Source organism: Paramormyrops kingsleyae, unplaced genomic scaffold, assembly GCF_048594095.1.
Source record: "Paramormyrops kingsleyae isolate MSU_618 unplaced genomic scaffold, PKINGS_0.4 ups335, whole genome shotgun sequence".
Lineage (NCBI taxonomy): Eukaryota > Metazoa > Chordata > Actinopteri > Osteoglossiformes > Mormyridae > Paramormyrops > Paramormyrops kingsleyae.
Genome location: NW_027326272.1, coordinates 3,647 through 29,434, shown reverse-complemented (window position 1 = coordinate 29,434; position 25,788 = coordinate 3,647). Strand labels below are relative to the sequence as shown.

General features: G+C 44.1%; 2 protein-coding genes across 2 annotated transcripts; both read left to right on the top strand.

The window, feature by feature from the left end:
• Positions 1-498: 498 nt before the first annotated feature.
• On the top strand, positions 499-11,956 carry LOC140577638 (dihydropyrimidinase-related protein 1-like; the record flags this gene model as incomplete). The annotated part of the gene is made up of 14 exons (XM_072708792.1): positions 499-623; positions 919-1,103; positions 1,249-1,413; positions 2,318-2,379; positions 3,097-3,177; positions 4,415-4,483; positions 4,833-4,953; positions 5,909-6,065; positions 7,021-7,162; positions 7,393-7,563; positions 7,659-7,838; positions 9,327-9,492; positions 10,120-10,188; positions 10,956-11,956. Coding segments are annotated over 14 exons (1,785 nt in total), but the record flags the coding sequence as incomplete, so codon positions are not given.
• A 10,917-nt stretch (positions 11,957-22,873) lies between these two features.
• On the top strand, positions 22,874-25,344 carry LOC140587545 (serine/threonine-protein kinase PLK3-like). The gene is made up of 9 exons (XM_072708791.1): positions 22,874-22,948; positions 23,116-23,223; positions 23,321-23,437; positions 23,523-23,652; positions 23,842-23,929; positions 24,018-24,113; positions 24,238-24,436; positions 24,527-24,624; positions 25,092-25,344. The coding sequence occupies exons 1-9, from the start codon at positions 22,874-22,876 to the stop codon at positions 25,342-25,344; spliced, it is 1,164 nt and encodes a 387-aa protein (XP_072564892.1).
• Positions 25,345-25,788: the final 444 nt, after the last annotated feature.

Genomic DNA, 25,788 nt, shown 5'->3' with positions numbered 1-25,788 from the left:
GCAAAAGCTCACTCTGGCTATTGGTTTTGAGCCATCTGTGTGCCGTCAAGTCATTTAGGAGTCTGTGGGGTGAGGATCTCTATATTCCTAATGAACTGACCCCCGTGTGATTCTCAAAGGGTGGCTTTTCCTAGTCAGTTTGTTAAACATCGTTGGGATTTTCGTAGCTCCAGCCTTAGTTGAGAGCCATGTTAAGGACTGATTGACTCTTTCTACATTTGTAGCAAGAATGAACCTCCCGGAGCAGGACTGTACTTTGCTTTTTCAGACCACAGTCCAGACAAAGCAGCTAATATGCACACGGTGCATGAAAGTATGAACCTGTTAGGTGTTTTTCCACATAATAGATGTTGGATTTAATAGATGGGGGCAGGATGTTTGTGAATGTCCTGATTGTTCAGTCATATGCTCTGCACTTGTTAATTGGACCATGCATAGATGAAAGGTCAACCCCCAGTGACCAGTCGAACATGCTTCTCGTTCTGTGTTTGGCAGTAGGATGTGGCTTACACCTCAAACCACCTCTTTTTCCAGAGTGACCGTCTGCTCATCAAGGGTGGAAGGGTCGTCAACGATGACTTGTCCTTCTTTGCTGATATCTATCTGGAAGATGGGGTGATTAAGTAAGTAGTGACCCTTTTAGATCATCATAATAAGGTGGTGATTGTGAAGGGTTTTCCAGACTGGAACTAATCAATGAGCTGACAAGTTATTTAATTATAAAACAATGTAGTTTTACTTTACTTCTTTATTCTGTTGAATATTCTTAGTGAAGCAAGTCCGATTAAGCATCTTCCACCCAACAGTAGGACCCCTCTAGGGTATTATATGGAAAAAGGTGGAGATATGAGTAGTACATCATACTGTGAAGGATACTTTTTGAAAGTGTGTTTGTGACAATTTCACCACCTATGACAGACAGCTGGGGGAGAACCTAATCGTGCCAGGAGGCGTGAAAATAATCGAGGCAAGCGGCCGCATGGTGATCCCCGGGGGCATCGATGTCAACACCTGCCTGCAGAAGCCCTACCTGGGCACCCAGACTGTGGATGACTTCTTCCAGGGCACCAAGGCAGCGTTGGCAGGGGGCACCACCATGATCAGTGAGTCTTAGCATCTGCTACGCAATGAAATAACGTAACACATCTCGCCTGGAGATTTGCTATTCTGACCACCTGATCTTCTTCAAAGAGCCTTGATTACATTGTCTGCTGTGGTCACTGTCCTCACCCCACTGTCCTTTTCCAGTCGACCACGTGTCCCCCCAGCCTGGGGCCAGCCTGCTGCAGGCCTTTGAGAAGTGGCATGAGGCAGCAGATAAGAAGTCCTGCTGCGACTATTCCTTTCACGTGGACATCCCCCACTGGCACGAGGGCGTGAAGAAGGAGCTGGAGATCCTGGTGCAGGAGAAGGGTGAGCAGGGAGCCGCAGTGGGTCACACTGCTGCAGGGTGTGCTTCTTCTGAAATCATGGGATGTAGGAAATTGAAGATTAATAAAAAAAACTAGCTCTCAGTTCATGGAATGTAAAACCACCTTTGAAGATGCCAGATTGACTTTGTAAGTGTCTTGTTATGGACTTGTATCCCATCCGGGGTGTGTGCCGTCTGGTGTGTCCCGTCCGGGGTGTGTCCATTCTGGGGTGTGTCCCATCCGGGGTGTGTCCATTCTGGGGTGTGTCCATTCTGGGGTGTGTCCCGTCCGGGGTGTGTGCCATTCTGGGTGTGTGCCATTCTGGGGTGTCCCCATCCGGGGTGTGTGCCATCCGGGGTGTGTCCATTCTGGGGTGTGTTCCATCTGGGGTGTGTTCCATCTGGGGTGTGTCCCATCCAGATTGGCTGTGAATCACTGTTGTCTTAGTTTCCAGGAGCCCAGAAATGGACAATAACTCTACATTAGTGTTTTGGGTTTTGCTACCATGTTCCTTAGATGAAGATGGAATGGAGCCTGTTCTGCTCTCTCTGAGATCACTAAAGGAATTTCGAGATGGAGAAATCAGACACACGGATAAGAAATACTGTCATGTTCTGTAGATATGAGTCGTCTGAATTACGTTCAATGTCCTGTCATGGGCAGATTGTGCAGGAGGCTTGTCCAGGGGTCACTGATGCTGGTCAACTCCAGTTTCCTGTAATTCATGTAAATGCCTTTAAAGTGTTATTTCTAGGTAATATTAGTCAAATACAATTTTTAAAAAGCCAATGTAACAAGCACCAAATGCATTATCTAGTTTGAAAGTAACTTTGAAAGTAAAAATGAAACATTTGTAAAATGCACTTACCTGTAAAAATCATGTTTTCTTCCTTGCGCAAAAACAGGGGTGAACTCCTTCCAGGTGTACATGGCCTACAAGGACCTGTACCAGATGACTGACACTCAGGTGTGGTACCCCTAACCCTAACCCTGACCCCAACCCTGAGTGTTTCAGATGAGAGTGTACCAGATGACTGACACTCAGGTGTGGTACCCCTAACCCTAACCCTGACCCCAACCCTGAGTGTTTCAGATGAGAGTGTACCAGAAAGCTGAACTTATGTAGTGCCTAAAACCTTCATGTCAATATGCATGATTCACAGTACAGTGTAGTCTCTCTTACATCACTTCCTTAAGGATTGGAATTTAGCCACATGTTAAAATTGATAGCATGGCTAGCATTTACTGTACCTTGCATCTGAACTATTATAATGTGGCTGCCCAATGAGAACCATGTATGTCCACTTTTTGACTATGGTGCCCTTTTACTATAGATAGAATATGCCCTTTCTTCCCTGTCTACTGATCAATGCAAAGATGTCTGTCTCATGACGTTGTTTTAGGATTATTTTGTAAAGCATATTCTGAGAAAATGTGTTTTTTCCAGTTCCTGTTGTGATATGTGGTGTGTTGTAGCATTGAAAATGTGTTTATTGTGATTGAATGTGTAAATCTGAAGTCGCCTGTCAGTCCATCATTACCCGAAAGGCCGAGTTTGGTGTTGCCCTCCTGTGGGGTCGTGGCCATGCTGGTTGATGGCCGGTGGTAGAGATTTGATCCTGAATTGAAACGCAGACACCCTACAGCAGCACACTGACTGCCTGCCTCCCCGCCTCCCCCACAGCTCTATGAGGCCTTCACGTTCCTCAAGGAGCTGGGCGCCGTGGTGCTGGTGCACGCAGAGAACGGTGACCTCATCGCTCAGGTGAGGATCAGACGCACCGATAAGAGGTTCCCACATACCCCAGTATCAGGGTGGGGGGAGCAACCCTCCCTAAGCTCCCATGGACTGTTAATCCATCCCATCTGATTGCTGATTGGACCCAATGAACACTACCATAAACCAGGCTATTGTCTCTCCCTCCCGCTGATCTGGGATCAGCAGTACCCCTGTCTATTCTGATGCTATAAAGACTTTGTCATTCGCATTGTAGTTCAGAGTGAGCATTCTGTTATGTCTGTATTTTTCTAGGTCTGTGCTTTCTGTCATTATCACACTTGCATTTTTCATTTTTTCGTAAATGATCAAACCTTAGTTGAAGATGAATGGGGGCCGGGACTTTCTCTGATGGATTGGAAAAGGTCATTAAAGAACAGTTACTAAAAAGCAAGACAAAAGTCACTAGTGTGTGAAAGAAGGCAGTAGTGTGAGTTAATGTCCTACCAGAGACAATGGTGTCCATTCTTCCTTTTAACAACATTCTGTACATAGGAATCACAGTCCTGTTCTGAGACATCTCTTATTACATTCACTTCTCTGTTTTACCAAGCGGTTTATATTTCTGTGGATGCGACAAGTCACTCGAATCATCTTCTCCTGGAGATCAGTGTTGCTGTATGGGTTCTGATTTCATCTTGATCTGTTTACTTGTGTTAGTAAAGCAAAATATATACAGCAAAATGTCTTAAGAGATTAAAGTTATTGGCTGAGTTTAAGGCAGCTGTCCTGTAATGCTAGTGGTCTGTGAAGGAATTCCAGGATTTGTAATGGTGGTATGACAGTGACATCAAGTACATTAGTAAATATCCTGCATATTAAGTTGTGTAAATGTAAAAGTGTATTTAGTGAGAGGCGCCATTTAAATGTACAGTAGTAGTGATCAGGCGCTGCACTGGGATGTGACAAGCTTGGAGAAAGCCTGCATGAATTCGGGGGAAACACAGAAGCTCCGCACAGCCAAGCCATAGGCCGCACTTCTGTTTGGTCACCATCTTCTACCATCCTGCTGTTCCTGCTAATTCATTAAGGCTGATGAGCTTCAGCTTGAGCGGTGTATGCAGTCAGATGACAGGGGAAGGCATTTCAATATACCCGGTCTTGTAGCCCATCTAGACTTGCTACGTTTTTGTATCAGTTGTATGCTCTGCTCTATAAATCAGTCTGTTAAGTGAATAACCAGCCTGATGTTAATTTAATGTTGGTAATATGTTGTCTGAATCAGGAGCAGAGTAAGATCCTCGGGATGGGCATCACTGGGCCGGAGGGACATGTGCTGAGTCGCCCCGAAGAGGTGAGCCTGCGGTGTCCATGTGCCGATACTAGAGCCAAGACTTTTAGGCCAATATTGTTGTTGAAATATCTATACTAGATAGGTCTGCCAGAAAAATGTTAAACATAGTATTGTTGGGTATGCCGTTAAACGTATTGAATCAAATATAGAGAGGCCTTTGTCACGCAACAGGCACCTGATTAGCTAAAATCGATCTGTAATAGGTTATCATTTGGTTATCATTATTGGTTACTGGCACTAAGGGTATTTATTTCTGCTAGATCTATCCGCAATGCAGTGAAGCGATATGATTGGTCTGCTAAGAAGGATCACAACATAGAGGCCTGACGTTGTCCATTTGTCCTCACAGCTGGAGTCCGAAGCCGTGTTTCGTGCCGTCACCCTGGGCAACCGGATCAACTGCCCCATCTACATCACCAAAGTGATGAGCAAGAGCGCGGCGGACATCGTGGCCCAGTCCAGGAAGAAAGGTCTGTTGGCTTCTACACACAAATATGTTGTGGACAACTTACTCCACGGAAAAGAGCAAGTTGAGGGATGCGTCAAGACAATTTCCCCAAGGGGATCAATAAAGTATCGATAATTATTATTATTATTTGGGGCAGTGTGTGGCACAGTGGCCTAAACCTGTGTGCCTGTAATTAGAAGGTTGCTGGTTCAAACCCAGTCTCATCACATCTGTGGGTCCTTGAGCAAGGCCCTTAATCCCCAGCTCCCTGGGTGCCGCTATGGGTCGCTGCCCTTCATGGACAACTTACTCTACAAAGAACAAGCTGAGGGAGATGTAAAGACAATTTCCCCATGGGCATCAATAAAAGTATCAATGATTATTAATATTGTTCTGTCAGATGTAGCTTTTGAGTCACTGAAAAATGGTGGTTTGAACCAGATTACAGATTGATTTTAAACCCAATATATGTTAGAATGAACAATTGATGAACCAATCTAACTGTTCCGAAGAGAAATTTGTTTCCAACACAAAAAGATTAAACTTAAAAAAATTAAAAGATTGTTACTTTGGGATTAAAAACATAGTTATGCTGTTTTTCCATGTTATAGTAAATGCATAATAGTTTAGTTTAAACATTACAGTTGTAGAGGCAAACGGATGACCAAAAGTGGAATTGTAGTCTCGCTGTCCCATGACGCAGGGATGGAGGGCTGGGGGGGCTGTAGTGTGAGGGTGGGGGTGGTGGGGCCTACAGCAGGCAGGACAGGGCACACATCTTTGCTACACCCTGGAGTGGATGCATAACAGCAGTTTCAAGGTGCACACCTTTGAGACAGACAGGGAAATACAATGGTAGTTGGGTATTGGAAAAGGGTTAGGGTTAGGGGTTAGGGTTCTGGGTCTCAGAGGAAGCACAGAACCTGGTTTTATGAGGCTCAGGTCCTTGTCATACTTGCATGTCATTTCTGATTCAGGATCTGTGGTGTACGGGGAGCCCATCACCGCCAGCTTGGCAACAGACGGAACACACTACTGGAGCAAGAACTGGGCCAAGGCTGCGGCGTTTGTGATGTCCCCGCCCCTCAGCCCCGATCCCACTACGCCGGACCATCTCAACACTCTGCTGGCCTGGTATGGCTCTGGACCAACCATTTGAGGAAGTCATCTAGCTACTTAAACATTTACTGGCTCTTATCATCCATCAATCTTCCATGCGTACTAATCCTGTAACATGCAATGCTAAAAAGATAAAAGGTATACATCCTCTCTTTGTTTAGTGACTGAGGTCTGGTCCAAAGACCAGGTAATTAAGCAAGATGGTGGCTAAGTGAAAACCACAGTAGCCTATGTGTGACCATGATTGTGCTTCACACTGCGAAGATCACTAGTTGCTGCGGTCTCATTCAGATAAATTTCTCGTAGAGATACTCCAGCGTTACTCGCACTCCAGCGTCTATTGTTCTCAGGCATACAAAATTTGGTCGCAAATGCGCATATTGGTCAGAAATGAAATTTTTATTACCTTGTATTGTGGATGGTGGCTAACCAAGGTAGCCGCTAAATGAGGAGAGGGGATTTCGTCTTCGTTTTTACATCATATTGTGGCTAATTTGTGATGACTCAGATCAGCAGTGAGGTGACAACAGCTTTGAGGTCTAACCATGGCTGTCGATATTACAGCCCAGTGTCACAGAGGGGTCACACCCTGAAGCCAGGGGAATCGCGCCGGCTGCCTTTCCAATGGTGAAAGCAGCCCATGTTTTTTATTTACTAAGGAAAGGCAGAGTAGTTGATTACTCATCTCTTGAGGAATGTAATGCATTTTTAAAAATCCAGAAAGTGCAATAATCTGACAGTAATGAAATATGTAGTTAACATGACAGCCCTGGACTTTGGGTGGAGTGAAGCTGTATCTGAGCCTCTCTGAAAGCGGGAATCACCTTCCAGCTGTTTTTGCTCCATCTCGGTAGGATGTGATGTGCTGTGTTTATGTGATGCTGAAGCTGAAGCTGTTTCACGTTGTACTGTCGTCCTGCTGGTAACACTTACCTGCTGTGTTTACGCTGTGCTGTGCTGCACCCTGCAGCGGGGACCTCCAGACAGTGGGCAGCTCCCACTGTGGCTACAGCACTTCCCAGAAGGCCATTGGGAAGGACAACTTCACACTCATTCCGGAAGGCACCAACGGGGTAGAGGAGCGGATGTCCTTCGTGTGGGACAAGGCTGTGGTAAGCTGAATGAAATAATACTCAGGAGTAATAGTGGTGACAGTGGTTTAAGTATTTTGTGACATGGAAGCTTAAATAGTTGCAATACTAACCTGTGAAAATGTGCTAATTGAGAACTGGCTGTTGCTTGTGAAGCCAATGGCTTAAAACATCTTGCTAGTTGTACTAAGCATGTAGCCAGGAGATTTACTTTTATATCCCCCCCACCTTCCCTCACTTTTCTCTTTTAGGCTGTGGGCAAGATGGATGAAAACCAGTTTGTGGCCGTGACCAGCACCAACGCTGCCAAGATCTTCAACCTGTACCCCCGAAAGGGCCGGATAGCAGTGGGCTCCGATGCCGACATCGTTATCTGGGACCCCGACAAGATGAAGACCATCACGGCCAAGACACAGCAGTCGGTGAGATAGGTGATAGCTCGCTGGATGGAAGATGCCTTTTGTGCAAATAACTTGAGGAAAGAATTCGCTTTCCCTGTTCTTCTACCCCAATTCAGGCTGTGGAGTACAACATCTTTGAGGGCATGGAGTGTCGAGGGGGGCCACTGGTGGTCATCAGCCAGGGGAAGATCGCCTTCGAAGGTGCCAACCTGTCCATGCAGCAGGGGGCCGGACACTTCATCCCGCGCAAACCCTTCCCCGACTACGTCTACCAGCGCATCAAGATGAGGAACAAGGTCAGAGGCCCTGAGCCATGGGTCAAACCTCAGAACATGTCACAGTGGGCAACTTGAACAGAGAGTTACAGCTGTGCCCCGAGGCCATCCAAAGGGCCTTGAGCTTCTGAATTTCTCAGAAAAAAAGAAAATCTAGCTATTGATTCTTCCTTATGTCTCCCAGCTACTTATCTTGATCGAGATCATGGAGGGACCTGGAGTCTATCCCAGACAGCATAGGGCACTAGTCTTTGCTACACCCTGGACTGGATGAATAGCAGAAAATGAACCATATAAATAAATGATTATACAAGGCATCTATGCCTTAGGGTGTACTCATACTTGCCCCAGTTGCCTTGTGCAGTGCCCAAGAACGATTATCCCTCATCCCCACTGCCCTGCTGGTCTGCACTCACCGTACGATTAACGTTCTGGGCCTGAGCACACACTTTCATCATCATCATGAGACTTTTTGTGTTGAATAAAACATAGGAAGAAAAGCATTACAGCACAGCACAATGGAGTTCATTATTAATGGCCTTATTTTTTTTGGAGTCATTTTGGGTGCAATACCACATGGCCCTGCTATAGATTTATCGAGTTTGTGCTGCACGTATATGAAGATTTTTTTGTTTACCAAATATCTCAGACATTTTGTGTGTTGCCTCCAGTTGTTCTTGGATACTCTTGTCAGCCCAAATTTCCAGCAAACACTGCACCTCTGCCATAGACCAAAGTGATCCCTTTGCCACAATGTCTGTTAAATTATTGTTGGTACTCGATCTGTATCCCGCCTACCCAAACTGTTCCTTCCGAGTCCAGTTCATGTATAGTGTACATTTGCGTATGTGTGTGACAGTCACATCACTGATGTCATGTCTGTGTTTCATACTCGGGCACAGTTAGCGATCACACTTTGCGTACTGTGCCCAGGTCCAGCTGAATCATGCCTGGGCCCATATTATCAAGCGGGTAGGCGCAGGACACAATTGATGCTTACCATGCCCATGTCTGGCTAACCATATTCAGGCCCACCTCTTCAAGTAGAACAATCACACTAGTCAAATGAACTGGACTTTGGGGGTCAAACGTGCTCGGGCACAGTACGGATTGCCTAGTATAAGTAACACCCTTATAAGTTGTCCCTCTAATACAGTGATTCCCAACCCCATCCTCAGGGAACCCCAGACAGTCCACGTTTTTGCTCCCTCCCAGCTCCCAGCCAATCAGGAGCACTGAATACCTGGTATAGGTGCGGTGGGAGCTGAGAGGAAGCAAAAACGTGGACTGTCCGGGATTCCCCAGGGACTGGGTTGGGGAAACTCTGCTCTAATAGATACCTAGTCTCCTCTTTCAATGTCCCTTATCTCTGTGGGTCCAACACCTAGTGCCCTACCAGAACCACGTTGAACTTCAAGGTTCCAGTCCACACATCGGTGGTTGTGTGGTGTTCTGATGGTCCTCTGGCAGTGGCGTGGACGGTGGACTCTGAACACACTATCTTCACAGGCAATGGCGATGCACGGTGTGTCACGAGGCATGTATGACGGCCCAGTGTACGACATCCCCATCACCCAGAAGTACATCACCCCTTCGCCGTCCGCCAAGACGTCACCTACCAAGAACCAGCCCCCTCCAATCCGGAACCTCCACCAATCCAACTTCAGCCTATCAGGTAGGGTGGGTGTGGCCTGGACACTGGTGCAGGCAGGTCAGAGGGAGGTGCATATGGCCTGCCCCCTGTCCACACCACCGCTACCCAGAATCTGCGTGCCCCCCCCCCCCTCCCGTGTATGCATTTATTGTCCACAAACATGTGTGTACAATGGTGACTGTCCTTTGTGACGTTGCACGCTTTGGGAGGGTGTACAGGGTCATCGGCAGACAGGGTCTGCTTATCGAACCGGAGCACCTGATGTAAAATGGTGAAAAACAGAAATTATTCGTATTAATTTTCGGGGCGTGAAATACTCCCTTGCTGACGAGATGTGATTACAGAAACATGTAACATGTCTGTGCAAAAGGGAAAAAGGCACCTTTCATCCTGATTTTTTTAAGTTTAAAAACATGTGTGCTTCATATGTAACCGTGATACACGCGGAGCCCAGAGAAATTTGGTTTCCTACACACATGCAATAAGGTCTTTAATTGGGCAGAATCTATGCCTTCTTCCTTTTTATTGGTTCCCCAGCATGTTGGGGAGCAAGGGACCCCACAATGACGATTGTCTGTACTTGTATTGACACTGATGTCTCCTAGCACCTTGCCCTGACCTCACCTGCATCATCTTATATATTTCCAGGGCCGGACTCTCAGCAGTTGGAGGGTAACACAAATACAAGCAAACATAACAAGCACACATCAGCTATAGGTTTGTGAGGTTAACCGCTATTGCTTCGATGTGTCATGATGATGGACATTCCTGTAGGCTGTAAACTTCTTGGTGATAGATGAGGTACCAGGGCAGGAAGGAGCCAGGAAGAGACTGAGGGCTAAAAGAGAGTGAAGGAGAATTAAGAGTTCTTTGATGCTGAAAATTGTGGGTATGGGTTTGATTGGGTATTGGCCAAGTTGACTTCTGAGTAAGGAGTGGATCCTTTGCATGGCTTCTTGGGGTATTTCCTGCATTCTGTAGGCCATCCTGCACCTGGTGGCCGTCCTCTTTTTCCCTTCCGGTGTTTCGTGTCTGTTTCTCATCCCAAACCTGGGGCTCCTGTTCGAGTTCATGCCCATACGTGTCAGAGGTTCCCTGCATGACGTCTTCTACAATCTACCTGTCTCTTCCTCTCTTCTCTTCCACATGATTAACTCTTCTTTCATTTCATGGGTCGATAAATTTGGTGCATGAGTACAAAGATCAATGCGTTATTTTGCCGTCCTCTGTAGAGCCAGGATTAGCATATAATCTTGCCCGTGTGGTTTTATGAAGCTTTAAGTATAAATAAACATATATTTTTATTATAAACAACTGAACATCCATAATTACCATGGAATTGCCATTTTGAGGTAAATTTGTAGTTTATTTGTAGTTCATTTTTGCTGGAAGGACCTTAAAATATTTAAATTCTATATGAAAAATGATCACTGCACACATCCAGTTGAAGCCCTTTCTGAAATTAGTCTGTTGCTGCCTTTCAGGTGCCCAAGCTGACGACAATGTCCCTAGGCGCTCTGGCCACCGCATAGTGGCGCCCCCCGGTGGCCGCTCCAACATCACCAGCCTTGGCTGAGCTATGGTCCTGTGGGGGGGGAGGGGTTGACCTTCGATTGACAGATCAGTGAGGAGAGTTGTGGGGTTCCTTTCTGTCTCAGTGTCCTGTTTTGTTTCGCCGGCCAACTTTCCCAGTGTATGGAAAAAAAAAGTATCCTTCCATCCAGCTGACAGGATGCGGTGATTGTAGTGTTATGTTAATTTTGTTTTTCGGGGATTTAACACGATCACATGTCTGTCCTAAAACCAATGCAAGCATGGTGCTTCAATGGCCTCGCCCCCCCATTAGTGAACACAAACTAAAGTATATCAGTATTGTTTTGTAAATGGACATGGTATTGTTGCACATCCAGTGCGATTGAATAGTTGGTTAGTTGCATGTAGATACACATATTTGACGTCGATAAGTATTATTCGAATTTTACGTTGTCAGTACACGCCAGAGTTGATCACTTGCTTCCCACTGTGCAGCAGTGAACTTAAACGGGTTTACATTCACAAAATATAATGAGGGTCAGGAGACATCTGCAGACGGACCATGGCTGAGATCCCCGTCGAGTCAGGTAGCAAAAATCACCAACTGTGACAGCAGCCCAGCAGCAGTGGCCAACATCATGCTGGGTCCTCGTTTAGGGTGGCCAGCAACATGCCTATCTGACCGCCTATGCGATGAAGAAGCACACTTCCCCAGCCCCCACCATGGGAAAGTCATACGAGGGGGGGACACCTTACAGTTTCACTTTCCTCAAAAGTGCTTTGAAAACTCCACTTACCTATTTCTAACTTTTTTTATTTGCAGGTTTACTTTATATACAGACTCATACCTAACAGCCTTGTTTTATTTCGTAGCTGTGTCGTGTCTTAAGAATGAAATCTTCCATCATTGTGAAATAAAGCAGTGGAAACTTTAAACAACGGAGAAAGTTGAGCAGCTTGTCAGTTTCTGGTGTATGTGCTGCTGCCACATAGTGGACAAGATGGAAGGTGCAGTTCTCTCACTAACCAAGCAAGTGCCACCTTGTTCTAACTTCTTCCGATGTTCCTTCACAATTTCAGGCATGATATACAGAAATAGTTTTATGTCATTGTTTGCTAATTTCAATAATTTATATATATATATATATAATATATATATATATATATATATACACACACACACATATATATTATATATATAATATATATATATATATATATATATATATATATACACACACACACACACTGTGTGTGTGTGTGTGTGTTCATATTCATATTCAGCATGGAAATATATCAGTTTGACACACTGACGAACATCAAATGGCAAAAACGATGAAAATAAATATTGATGGGGAAAAACATGCTTTGGCTCAATCAGGAAATTCAGTCACAAGATAGAAATTCCAACGTGTTCAAGGATACTTTGGATGGATGAGGATTCATTAGAAACTATGTATGTCCACTAGGGGGCAGCAAACCTCCACAAGTCCTCCTGAGACCTGCTGATTGCTGAACAGATTGAATAGTGCAGGCAACCAGACAAGTGGCTCCCGATCCATATACTTTTCCATCAATACTACAGCGGCCCGTTCTGATGATGCTATGATGTACATAGCTTGGCACTGTAATTCAGAACCATTCACAGTGAGTATTCTCATACCATTTTTCAGGGACTGTGAACTGTGGTGCCTTAACAGTGACAGGGTTTCCTGCTACCAGCTGCAATGTAGCGAAGTGAACGCCAACATATTCTCAGAACTGTAACTGCTTTGACTGGGAGGGTGCATGAAAAGTTCTGGGAGACATCATTTAAATTGCAGTCGTAAATTTTACATAAATTATATATATATATATATATATATATATATATATATACACACACACACACACACACACACACACACACACACACATTATTAGGCATGCATAGATGAGAGACTGGGGGGGCATAGCCCAGCCCTGCTCCCCCCCCCCCTCCCCCAGGAATCCATTACACTGCCATGTGGGCTGTAACAACACTACTACCACAAATAAGCAGGTCCTCTGAAAAGCATAATTTTTTAATCATTACATTTTCCCAAAGTACAGGCAGACATGTGCAAACTTGATGAGCAGTGGTACTTACAACTAAGACAATATCACATTTATATAAAGTCATCCCACTTTACATGAGCAACATGTATAAAGAAATTGAAAAAGAATCAGAAAAAAAATCTGTAAATCACTTTCACAAGCTCATGCTAATCACAGACTTGAGCAATATACTCAGCCTGAATTGTAAGGTGTTTCATCAAAGTAATTGATGAAAAAGCAAATTAACAGCAATCAAAATATGTTACAAACTTACACAAGGACAGTCCTCACTTTTTATTGCAAAGCATTTCTGAACACAACACATATTCAGGACCAAAGAAAGACATCAAAACAAACTCTACCTGTCGGTGTCTATCCATGAAAAACCCAGACTTCTTCTATCCACCCATCATATGTTGGAAGGGTTAGCATGTCTCCATCTAAAAGGATGAGGTGCCTAGACAGTAAGGTAGTGAAGGATGTTACAGATATTGAGGTGGTCCTGGTATCGGCTGTTGGAATACCTAACAGGTCTGTTAGATGATTAGAGGAGGTAGAACTATGTTGAGGGTCTGCACGATGGTTTTGATTATGTCTGTCCTGAACTCAGATAATCAAGGACAGATCCGAAAACACGTGGAAGTGGCCCGCCAGGGGCCCCACGCCTATTGCAACCGACACATCTGCAGGGGTTATTTTAGACAGCCTAGTGTTGGTAAAATGAGCTTTATGAAGCAGCTTACAGTGCAAGAGACCATGTCTAACTCTATCTAGGATACCCCTCCATTGGCGGTCTGAAAAAGCAGTACCAAGGGCTGATACCCGGGGTTTTTCAGGGATAGACACCGATTCTGGTGGCCGTTTGGGGATTTGGGGATACAGCTTTTGCACAAAGTGTCCCCTTTGAAATAAATGAAAAAGATGATTCTTTAGCGGGTTATACTTGACTGATAGGATTGTGAATGTTTTCAGGGTTCAAGTGGTTACCCTTTGTTAGACATAGTGACCCAATGTTTTTGAGGCAGATCATTTAATTAGGAGAATGATTACAAACAAATAAAAAATATTCAAACATATTTTTGACCAGAGTCAATCGCAAACAGTTACATTCAGTGCACAACATCTGTCGGTACATGCTTGTCCCGCACCATATCCCAGAATGCTTGAGCGGCTGCATCTACATCATTACTGTATTCATTGACCATAACACCGCATATCAATTCATTTTGCTGCTTATGTCCCTCTCATTTAATGTATGTCTCTTATTTAAAACTGTATCATTAACCCTCTGAACCATTGTGGAAGATGGGGGAATTGGGTTAAACCTCAAGACCCCCTTCAATACAACATTTTTCAACCGCGGTCTACAGTTTTTTTGACCACTTTTCAAAATTGTTAAAAAGGGTCTGAGCAGAATGTGGCGCACGCCTTACAATTCTCCTCTAGGTTCTTGTCTATTATCGTATCCAGAATCCATACCACTACTCCTATAATAAATTGTATAACATTGAGCGGTCTCATGCTTTTGTCCCAGTTGTCTTCCACCGCTGATGATGTCAGTTCTGTAAATCCCTTGTTGACAAGCTTATCAATCTGTGCTGCCATTTCTGGGGTTTGCCATCCATCCCCTGAAACTGAGAATATAAACACATCCAGACTTTGTCCAATTTAAAAACAAAATTAAAACAAAACAAAACACACCAGTACGGTAAACTAGGTACACTCACCATTAAAACTATCAACACTTTTTCGCTTAAGGTTGTCTTGCTTGGTCTCAGGCCCTTCATGATTGTCTCTGAAAGTAGCCGTTGGTGTGCTTAATAGATCGCCGGCCATTATCTGCAACTGTGAGCGTAAACACTTTCAGTCTTTTGCCGCATTTAACCAATAAAACCCGTTGAGATAACTAACTATGAACAATAACTTACCGCTTTTCCAATCCTATTTCATGGTCCTTACTCGCTCTTGACAGTATAGAAAAAACTTTTGGTCAAAAATATTCGTGATATGTTTTCATAGTAGCGGCAATTCTAACGATTCTAAAATACAGTAAAAGATTTAGCATACCTCCAGTTTAGCATTTCCATCGTTGCGTTGAAAGTTGATCGGCAAAGATGCCTGTGTCTGTTTCAAGCTTTCAGATGTATCTGTATTTTGTGCTCGCCACTCGCTCACTTAATAAAGCATGAGGTGGGAGCAGGGATGGATTATGGGTTGTGTGGGCCCCTGGGCAATGTCAGTACGACATTGTGGCATGCGGGGACATATGCAAATATGCCAGACAGCGCTTGGATCGTCGACGCCACATTTTGTTAAAACACATGAGTTCAGCCCTAAAACTTATTGTCTAGTCTATTCACATACAATGTATTAACCATTGTATGAAAACAGCACATTCATGTTAAAGAGAATATTATCTCTAGTTTAAAACGTTAGTAGACAGTGACTATTTTCAGTACGACAGTGCGGCATGCTGGGACATATGCAAATAGGCCAGACAGCGCTTGGATCGTCGACGCCACATTTTGTTAAAACACATTAGTTCAGCCCTAAAACTTATTGTCTAGTCCAGGGGTATTCGACTAAAATTTAAAGAGGTCCAGTTAGAGAGAAAATCTTGAAGCAAAGGTCCAGAAGATCATAATGTCTAACTATTTAATAGTGTGATATATATTTAAGTAGCCTATTAGTTGCATCAACGTTGTATGTAATCAGTACCGGACTGTCAAATCAAATGAATTCAGTACAATTCAAAAAGTTTTGACATTATTTATTGTCACGTGACATAGAACTTCGGCCAGCTGGCTTCAGCTTTACGATTTCAGGTTCTACTGCTAAACCACTACCGAAAAGACTACAAACGCTGCGCCGGTTAAAATAAAAGCGCCCCGTCAGTTTTGAAATAATAACTAAATGTTAAATTTTGGCATCAGTCTTTGGTATCAGAAAGGGGTCAATTTGAGGGGAATGCCTCCGATGGTGAGATGGAGGGGGCAGAGGCTGGTATGGATGTAATGCATATGGTAAATGGAGGTGAGGAGAATGGATGTGAGGTGGGAGTGAATGTGGAGGAGGAGAAAAGCAGAGGGAATGTTTTGGGATATATTGTGTCACAAGGAGGCAGAACATGACTGGAAACTATTCAGGAAGAAGGATGTGAGGAAGAAGAAGAAACTGATGTGGCATTTCAGGAGGCACAAGACACTGAGGATGCCCAGTTGGACAGATGGTGTCCATGTGGCTGGTGTAAGGTGGGGTAGGAGGCTTCTGAACCATGTGTTGGGCTTTAGTGCACTTGTGTATTGTGCTTGTTTGTTACTGTTAGGAATGGCTGAGGCCCGAGGCTTCAGGAACCAGGGAAGGCCATGGAGCTCCAAAACATACAAAACTTTATTGTCCTTGCTCACCAAAATTGCACAAATACAAGTATTAACAATAACAAAAAAAAGAAGTAATCATCAGACAGGCTATACCCTAGCAGACCTTGGATCCATCACCAACTTTAGCCCATTCTCCAGGGTTTATATAGATTTTAACCCCTCCCCTTAGGACAACTAATCTAATAATTATCATCCTCAATACAACACATCCCACATAGACAATTCTAAAATATATTATCTAAAACCACAATTTTATTCAAATTTATTCATAAAACCAACAAAGGCTAAAATATAAATTTTATTGTAATGTGCAAAAATCCCCTCCCCAACCACTTGGTTTAACCCAACAAATTGTGAACACCCTTCCCCTCCCCAATCACACAATTGTCATGGTAACACCCAGCTGGACAATCCTGGATTGAATCCATATCTATTTCAAGGTAGAAGGAAAATACCAAAATGTAATTAAGATATCCGCATCATGATCATCACTGTTTAACTTAATTGGGCAACATTTTATAAACATAACATGCGGTAACTTAACAATACTGTCATGATCCCATCCGTGACAGTTACAAATGAAATAATTAAGCTTATAAACTGCACATACAGTAATATATTTTAAAGGTACGTGTTTATATCACTATCTACATGTAAAGGGAGCAGACACAGGAAAAATGTATTGAAGACCCTTGAAATGATATTTATTCCTGATGTGAAATTGCTGTTTTTGTTTTAGATTCCAAAGTTAACCTTTTATTTAATTTATCCCTTTTTCCCAAAATAAAACGATGCATTTAGTTGTTATCTATATTATTTTGCTTTGGAGTCGGAAGTTCCAAAATCACCAGGTAAGTTAATTGATTTTATGTGTTTTAACTCCTAGACAGATGTAAATGATAAGCCTTAACGTTTATTTTAAAATAATTTATTGTTTGTTTTTTTTTTTTTACTTAAAAACAGGATCCCTCATGGAGCAAGACTTCAAGGGCATTTGTACAATTCACCTGTAACTGGATCTGCAGTCTTTTTCTCCCCACACCCTCTGCTTGTTCTTCTCTTTCTGTCTTCACTCCAGGAGAGCTCCTCAGACGTCTCCAGCCTGTAAATCCTGGGAAATGCCACCTGCCACTCACCCTTGGAGGCGTAGCCCATTCTCAGGATCTCATACGTCACCATTCATCACAGAGTCACAGCACCTGCAAACATCTGGATAAAAGGAAGAGCCCGTTTTTTAAAACTTACACATTAAATTTTCCTCTCATTACCATTTTATTCTTTTAAGTTTCATTATGTTTAATTACATTTAGTATGGATTAAGGGACAGCCAGTCTGGAGGACATACCCCCGGAGGACATGGAGTGGGACCCTCCAGTTCTTGCCCTGAGTCCTATTCTGTGGTGTCAGCCCAGTGACCAGAGTTTCCCCAGCCGAGGAGGTTATCGAAAGAACGCGGGTATGCTACCCAGACTTACCGCCTGATCCCGGCTTGGTCCAAGGGGGTCTTTCGGGGTACCCCATCCATTGGTTCCCGAAAGGAACCACCTGCGGTCTCCTCATGGCACTGGTACTGCCCTGTGCTTTTGTTCTGCAGGGTCCACGGTGTGGTCCGGTTCCTGTCCTGCCTGCCGCTTGGCGTCAGTGTTGATTTCGTTGACGAAAAATTTTCGTCATAGTTTTAGTTAACGACCTTTTTTCTCTGGTGAAAACGAGACGATAACTAAATAAAAAAAACCTCAAAGACTAGAACTATGACGAAAGTTATTGACATTTCTGTCAACAAATAAAAACGAGACTAAAATATTGTCCAAAGACGAGATCCAATCAGAACTACTCTAGTTTGTTGAAGCGGGACGACTTGAATAGACATCCAATCAGAACAAACTCCCGAGAGCGGTGATACGCTCAGATGCACATAATTGTAGGCGATTGATAGACGATCATCGTATGCACCTGGTTTGAAACAGGCTGTTTTTCATGAAATCAACACGACAATATGTCAGAAAGCCAAGCGAAGAGAAGACATATGGACACATTTCCAGTGTAATATTACAGAAAACAAGACGCTTTGTAAGCTACAGTATGTGGAGTCACCATCACTGGTAAAAACACAACGAACTTGAAGCGACACTTGCAAGCGAGTCATCCTGAAATCCACGCGAAGGTAAGCTTGCTAAAGTCACGTTAGCACTAAAATTCCTGCAGATTGTAAAAATAAAATCCATGTCATGACTACCTTTGGTGAGGTGCAACAATCAGCAACTCTGGTTAGTTTAACGAGCTGTAGGTCAGCGTGTTCACTGGGTAATTTCAATATATATATATATATATATATATATAATATTTTATTTTATTAATTGAGAATTGTAAATGTTCAGACAGAGCATGATCCCTGATGCCATTTTCTTTGCACTTTTTCTTTGAAACTGAGTTTCAACAGTTGAAATAAAGATAAAAAATTATTTCTTGTTTTTCTTATTTTGTTATCTCTCTAATTTTTGTATTGCTTTAGTTCTGCACTGCTACTTTCATTTGCTATTTCATTTCATAATATGCAGCTGGTTCAAACAGAATGAGTAAAATCTATGCCAATGTGTATTGCACATTTAAACCTTAATACCATTCCATAGCAAATTGATAATGTTTTTATTTTATGTTCAGAAATACAAGGGAAACTAAAACATGGATTACTGTTTACACTTTATATTTTAGCTGACTAAAACTATTGTAGATTTAGTCGACTAAAATCCTATGATTTTTAGTCGCCTAAAACTAGACTAAATCAAAAACAATTTAGATGACTAAATTATGACTAAAACTAATGACATTTTCGTCAAAAGGCTATGACTAAAACTAAATCAAAATTTGCTCTCAAAATTAACACTCCTTAATTGGCGCCCTCCGGCTCTACCGACCCCTCGCTGTCTACCGATGCCGTTCTTCCCTCGGCTGCCGCAGACGAGAGGAGCTCGTCCTTTCTACAGACCCAGACAGGACTCCGAAGGCCCCCCTGTCCGCGACCCTTCTGCGGCACCCCGGAGCCTGTCAGAGGCCCTGAACTGTTCGCTGTACCTCCCATGCTACCTAGTGTCTTGCCCCTCCTAATACCTCAGTCTTTGTTCTGTAGTCTTGCTTCCCCGTGGCTCTCCCTGGTTTCACCTCTTAGCCCGATTTCACTGTTCCAGCCCCCACTCCAGTCACTCTTGCTTCCCCCTTTAGGTTCCCCCTGGTTCCCTCTACTGGCCCTATTCATGTTGCACGGGTTCCATCGCTTATCTGGTTGTGTCCTGCCCTGTCTGTCCCTGTGCCACCTTTGGTCCTTTTTGGCGCCCAATCCCTCCCTTTGTCTCCTTCTGTTTCCTTTGTTGCCACTTGCCCACTGATACCCGCTGTTCGTCTTTTGGTCCCTAGTCGGCATCCCTGTTTGGTTACCTGACCTGTCATGAGTCGTGTCCTGGCGGTTTGTCTCCCCTGCTGTCCTTGGTTTTGCCCTGGTCTGTGTGTCCCCTTAATGATGCCTTTGCACCTGGAGGCTTGGGGGGGTGTTACTGTCATTTCCTGCCCGTCCTGTCATCCTTACCCTCCAGTTCTTCTCCCTGACGTGGTCCTAACGAGCCACGCTTGGTCTCTATTAGTCTCACCTCATGTTCCTGTCCTACTGTCAGTCACTACCAGCTGCCTTGTGCTTTTCCATTCCTTAGTCTGGTAAAGTGCCCAGGCCAATGTTCTCCAGTTCTGTCCTTGTTGTCTGTTTGCGTCTCTGTGCCCAAGCCTGCCTGTCAATAAAGCTCCCTGCGAAGGGGATTCTGCCCTACAGCTTGCATTCAGGTCCTACTTCCCACCGGTCATGTGACAGAGGAATTCATGGTTAGTGCCAGGCAGAAATTAATAGGCAATCTTTGATTTTGCATCCATTTGCTAACTTGTTGAAGTTATCTGATAGTTCTCTCGATTCCAAAGACATATGATTCTTGTCTGTCCATTATGCATATCCAAAGTTAAAATATATCCTCCTTGTATCTACAGGAATACTTTATCTGCATAGTAAAATAGTATAAATAATTCATGACAAAACAAAGCTTTTGAATTTACTGTACATGATTGGTAGCAAAATCAGAAATGTCAGTGTGGTAAGATCATGTACTTTATATGTCCCAGTGGGAAATTAATTTTCATGCAGCAATGAGGTGCAAAAAGTGCAGAGATACATTCAGTATAGTGTGGCAGGCTTTCACCACGCTCTGCAGCACTTTTCAGTCCCTGGTTCAGCAGCTGCCAGGATGTTATGCTGCTTCGGAGGATGGACTCCACAGCACACCTGTTTGCGAGGATTGTAGGTAACATGCAGGCCTTCCTCAGACAGCTAAGGGAGTAAAGGTGATGATGGGCCTTCTCCATAGCAGCTGCAGCGAGCTGTGCCACTTAAGGCCAGCGGTGAGGGTGACTCTGAGCAGTTTAATGCTACTGACCCTTATACAGGTTCCCTAATAGTATAAATGGGAGTGTGACCCACCTCCTGCTTACAGAAGCTAATGACTATTTCCTTAGTCTCGCTGACATTCAGAGAGTGTTTGTTGCCCTGATACCACTCTGGCAGGCGCCTTACCCCCTCCCTGTAGGCCCACTGATGAATCTTCTGGACTATTTCAAATGCAATTGCAATACAATAAGGTCTTTTACCAGCTGCTTACAGCGATGGGTGGCACAGTGGCTCATAGCTGAAGGGTTGGGGATTTGAATTTGGCCTCTTCTCTGTGTGTCTGTTGTTAGTTTTAGTTAGGGTTAAGAACATAAGAAATTTACAAACGAGAGGAGGCCATTCGGCCCATCAAGCTCGTTTGGGGAGAACTTAGCTAATAGCTCAGAGTTGTTAAAATCTTATCTAGCTCTGATTTAAAGGAACCCATGGTTTTAGCTTCCGCTACACGAGCAGGAAGACTATTCCATACTCTGACTACACGCTGTGTAAAGAAGTGCTTCCTGAAATTTGTTTTAAAATGTTCTCCCGCTAATTTCCACTTATGGCCACGAGTTCTAGTATTTAGACTAATATTGAAATAGTCATTTGGCTGAACAGCATCCAGACCCGTTAGAATCTTATAGACCTGAATCATATCCCCCCTTAGTCTCCTTTGCTCAAGGCTGAACAGATTCAGTTCCGCTAACCTCTCCTCATAAGACATTCCTCTAAGACCAGGAATCATTCTCGTAGCTCTTCGTTGCACCTTTTCTAAGGCAGCAATGTCCTTCTTGAGGTATGGTGACCAAACCTGCACACAGTATTCTAGGTGGGGTCTTACCAAGGAATTATATAAGTGTAACATCACCTCCCTTGACTTAAACTCCACACATCTAGAGATATAACCCAACATTCTGTTCGCCTTTTTTATTGCTTCCCCACACTGGCGAGAGTGGGACATGGAAGCATCAATATACATACCGAGATCTTTCTCGTAATCAGCTACCTTTATTTCAGTGGAACCCATAAAATATCTGTACTTTATATTTCTAAAAGTTAGTTCCCTGTAAGAAGCAGGGAGACTAGGGATGTCCTGGGGTGAGGTGAAGTCCAGGGCTGAGCCTGCTAGCTGCTAAGTGACATTTATTTACCATTAACCTGTGATCACGTAGAAGGTGTGAATGGCCTAAAACAGCTACTCAGTGGCGTTTCATCTTCATTTTCTGCAAGACATCTTTGGAGGTATGTTTTGGTCATTTCCTTGCTGTCAGAATAAAGTAATGTCCGAAGCAGGTCAGGTAGACATGACATTTGATCAATGAGAAGGGACCTTTTAATTGGGATTTTTGTGTGTTACATACAGGTACAGTATTAGACACACAGAATATCAACTTGAATGTAACAAATGACCATTTAAGACAGAGAATACATTCAGTAACCTGAATGTGACCTTCATTACGAGACATGCAGCGAGTTGAAGGTGCAGTGTTATATATGATATTGTAATTAAAGATATTCAAGTTATGATGGTGTACAAAAACACTTAAAGGTAATGAAAATAAATTCAGCTTTAGCAATTTGATGATGCTCCCACTTTAATTACTAAAAAGTATCAATATTGGTATCGGCGATACTGGCCCTGTATTTTCTTGTTATCAGATCGATACCAAATCTTGTAGTATCGCACACCACTATTTGGCAGAACTGAGACTGCTTACTAGTATTTTTCATTTTACAGTACTGGGCTTGGGTACCTTGAAGTAAGAACATGTACTACCTTAGGGTATGACCGGCTTGTTATAAACTATTGAATCATCATGTTTACTATTGGGCTTATTGTAGTTGGGTGGAGCTAACTTTCCAAGTTGAAGGAAGGAAGTTTGAAGCGCCACTTGCTAGATATTGAAACTTTGCTGCAGCCACAGTACGGATCAAAGCTTTGCTTTTTTCAGCCATGGACCCCAGTGAAATTATTCTGGAGCATCCTGAAAATGGAACCTCCTACCGCTTAGGAAAGCTTTTAGGAGAGGTACCTGCAATAAATGTGTAGCAACATAAGACTTATTTCTAACTCACAGGAAAAGAAAATGTCCATGTATTAATTTGTCACAAAAGTCTGCTTGAATGTGGTGACCCAGAACTAGAGATGGTAAATATTCTTTATGCAGCAGTTGATAATATATTGCTGTTTTTTAGGGTGGTTTCGGCAAATGCTACGAAATGACAGAATGCTCCACAAACAAGACCTACGCCATGAAGCTTCTGAGCCTAGTGGGAGACTCCAGATCCTTGCTGTGGCACAACGTGAGTAGTATAAATTGAGCTTGATGCCCGACATCCATGCAGTTGAATTGCATTTCCCTTGTACTTAGTGGGGTGGTGTGTCTGCTGTTTCTCTCAGATTATGCACGAAATTGATATCATGAAAAATCTGTGTCACAAGCACGTTGTCAAGTTCTCCCACGATTTGGAAGATGAGGACTTCATATGCATCTTTATGGAGCTGTGCAGTACGGAGGTGAGACCGCGTTGTATGTGCCCTTTGCAGGCAGTTTATGAAGCTCAGTCACCTTAACTTGTGTTGCTCTTCCCACCTTTTTCAGTCTCTCGAACACATCTTGAGAGCTCGAGGAACACTGACATACCCTGAAGTGAGGTACTACCTGCGACAGCTGGCATTAGCGCTGAAGTACATCCACAGAAAAGGCATTCTCCACAGAGACATCAAACTGGGTATGTGTACATGCTTGCACACTTTGTTAAATCCTCCGTATATTAATGTTGGCTTTTTGCAGGGTGTTGGCAGTTGTATGTAGCAGTTCATTTGGATTTCTGTGTAGTATTATCTCTGCAGATAGTTAATGTCTACTGTCTATTGGGTGAAGTATTTATAGACTGGATACAATGGCCTTGGTCTTTCAGAGAATCTCTTTATCAATGAGGAGATGGAACTGAAAGTGGGCGATTTTGGATTGGCGGCCTGGATGGAGCCAGTTGGGCAAAGAAAGAAGTAGGTCCTTTTTTCTTAAATTATCTTGAATCTTTCAAGTTGAAAATAGATGTGGAGTGTTTCCATCTTCCTTTTGTGTGCATCATAGAACTTTTTGTGGAACCCTGGACTACATTGCTCTAGAGGTTTGGAACGGAGAAGGACACGGACCAGAATCAGACATTTGGGCACTGGGCTGTGTCGTGTATGTATCTGTACATCTGCATGGCAAAAGGTCTTATGCTCCTTTTTGACTGTCTGAAATGTGCCCCGTTATAGCATTTTCTTCAAAAATGTCAAAAACACCATTATTTATTCTGTCAGCCCAGATATGCACTGCTGGTTGGAAAATTACCTTTTTGGGGTCAGGATATGGAGGAGACCTATTGGCGTGTCACAGAGGTGCAATACTCTCTGCCCAAGAGTCTGTCAGCAGCAGCCCAAAAGCTGATTTCTGGGATCTTCAGAAAGAATCCACGTGATCACCTCACGTTGTATCAGATCCTCCAGCATGAGTTTCTGACAGAGGTAAGCATGTTTATAAGCTGTTACGCTGTGGATGACTTGCCTCCTGTAGAACTGAGTTGCTTAATGGAAACATCTTAAACTCTATTCTAGGGCTTCACTCCTGCCAAACTGCCACCTAGCAGCTGTGTAACGGTGCCACAGTTGAAGCCATCTTACCCAGTAAAGGGGTGGTTCATCAGGAAGGCTCAGTATCGCTATCAAAGGAGGACACCCAAAGATGAGCTCCATCAATGCAAACTCATGCAGTCCAAGATCTGTCAATTCATCTAGGTCAGACACCCAACTTGGCATCTCCATACTTTCTTGCAGTTGCTAAGCCTTCACGCAAGGGGGCACGTGACCACTGCAGGGTGAAGAACATGAGCAAAGTTCAGAAGATTCCTCATTCTGGTGTATCAAAGGATACCCCTTCAGCCAGTGTTCAGCAGAATGCAAACAGGCTGCTGAACACAAAACCACTGAAAGTCCCAGCCAAGAAGGGGTCCAGGAAGTCACCTGCGTGGGCCTTTAATCAGGTCACCAACAGACCACTCGTCACCTGGGCACTGGATTGGACAAGGAAGTCCAGTTCACCCTGTTTTTGCTGGGTCGCCAACACAGATTTGCGCAGGCCTCGCAGATGAGCCACTCTCACACAGACACCCACATTCACCAGACAGACTGACCTGGGACCTGTACCCTCTGTGCCCTGCCCCGGTGCCCACCCCCCAGAGGCTAGCATGCCCAGGGGCTCCCAGAGCAACACCCTAGCCAGTCCCACATGGGAAGGGGCGCCCAGGAGGACACAGGCCACCCCGGCATGGACGAGGCCCCCACCCCAGCAGCAGGCCACCCCGCACCCGCGAGACCCTGGCCATTCGGCCAGGACCAGCGCCCCACGCCCAGGCCCCCCAACGCCCACCGGGTAGACGCCCCCAGCCCCCCCCACCCCAGGGCCGACCCACAACCCCCAGCCCAGGAACCACAGGCCCCCAGCACCACGGGGCCACCGACGCCCACATCCCCCGGAGCCCCCCCACCATCCAAGGGACACAAGGAACGACGAAGTCACGACCCCGCACACCCACTAAGTGATGGAATCAATTATTGGGGACCAGAGTGAGTTGAAATTGGCCAATTGATTCTTGGAGGAAGCAGACATTCGTTCCATACTAATGTGGTACAACAAGAGACCCTTGTATTGACTAATACTCAAATTGTTTTTTGATTTCCAATTTATAAGAATAGTTTTCTTGGCGATGCACAAGGCAATGAGAACCATTTGTGTTCTAACTGTTCCTTAGGAGTTCCTCACTCCTAAGGAACCCCATAATGTAGTCGAAGAGTTCTACTGTTGCTGCGTCTCTTTCTGG

Coding starts and splice junctions, on each gene's coding strand:
- LOC140587545 (XM_072708791.1), top strand. CDS start 22,874: ATGGACCCCAGTGAAATTATTCTGGAGCATCCTGAAAATGGAACCTCC. Junction 24,114..24,237: donor TGGGCACTGGGCTGTGTCGT/GTATGTATCTGT, acceptor CTGTCAGCCCAG/ATATGCACTGCTGGTTGGAA. Junction 24,625..25,091: donor TGGTTCATCAGGAAGGCTCA/GTATCGCTATCA, acceptor CACATTCACCAG/ACAGACTGACCTGGGACCTG.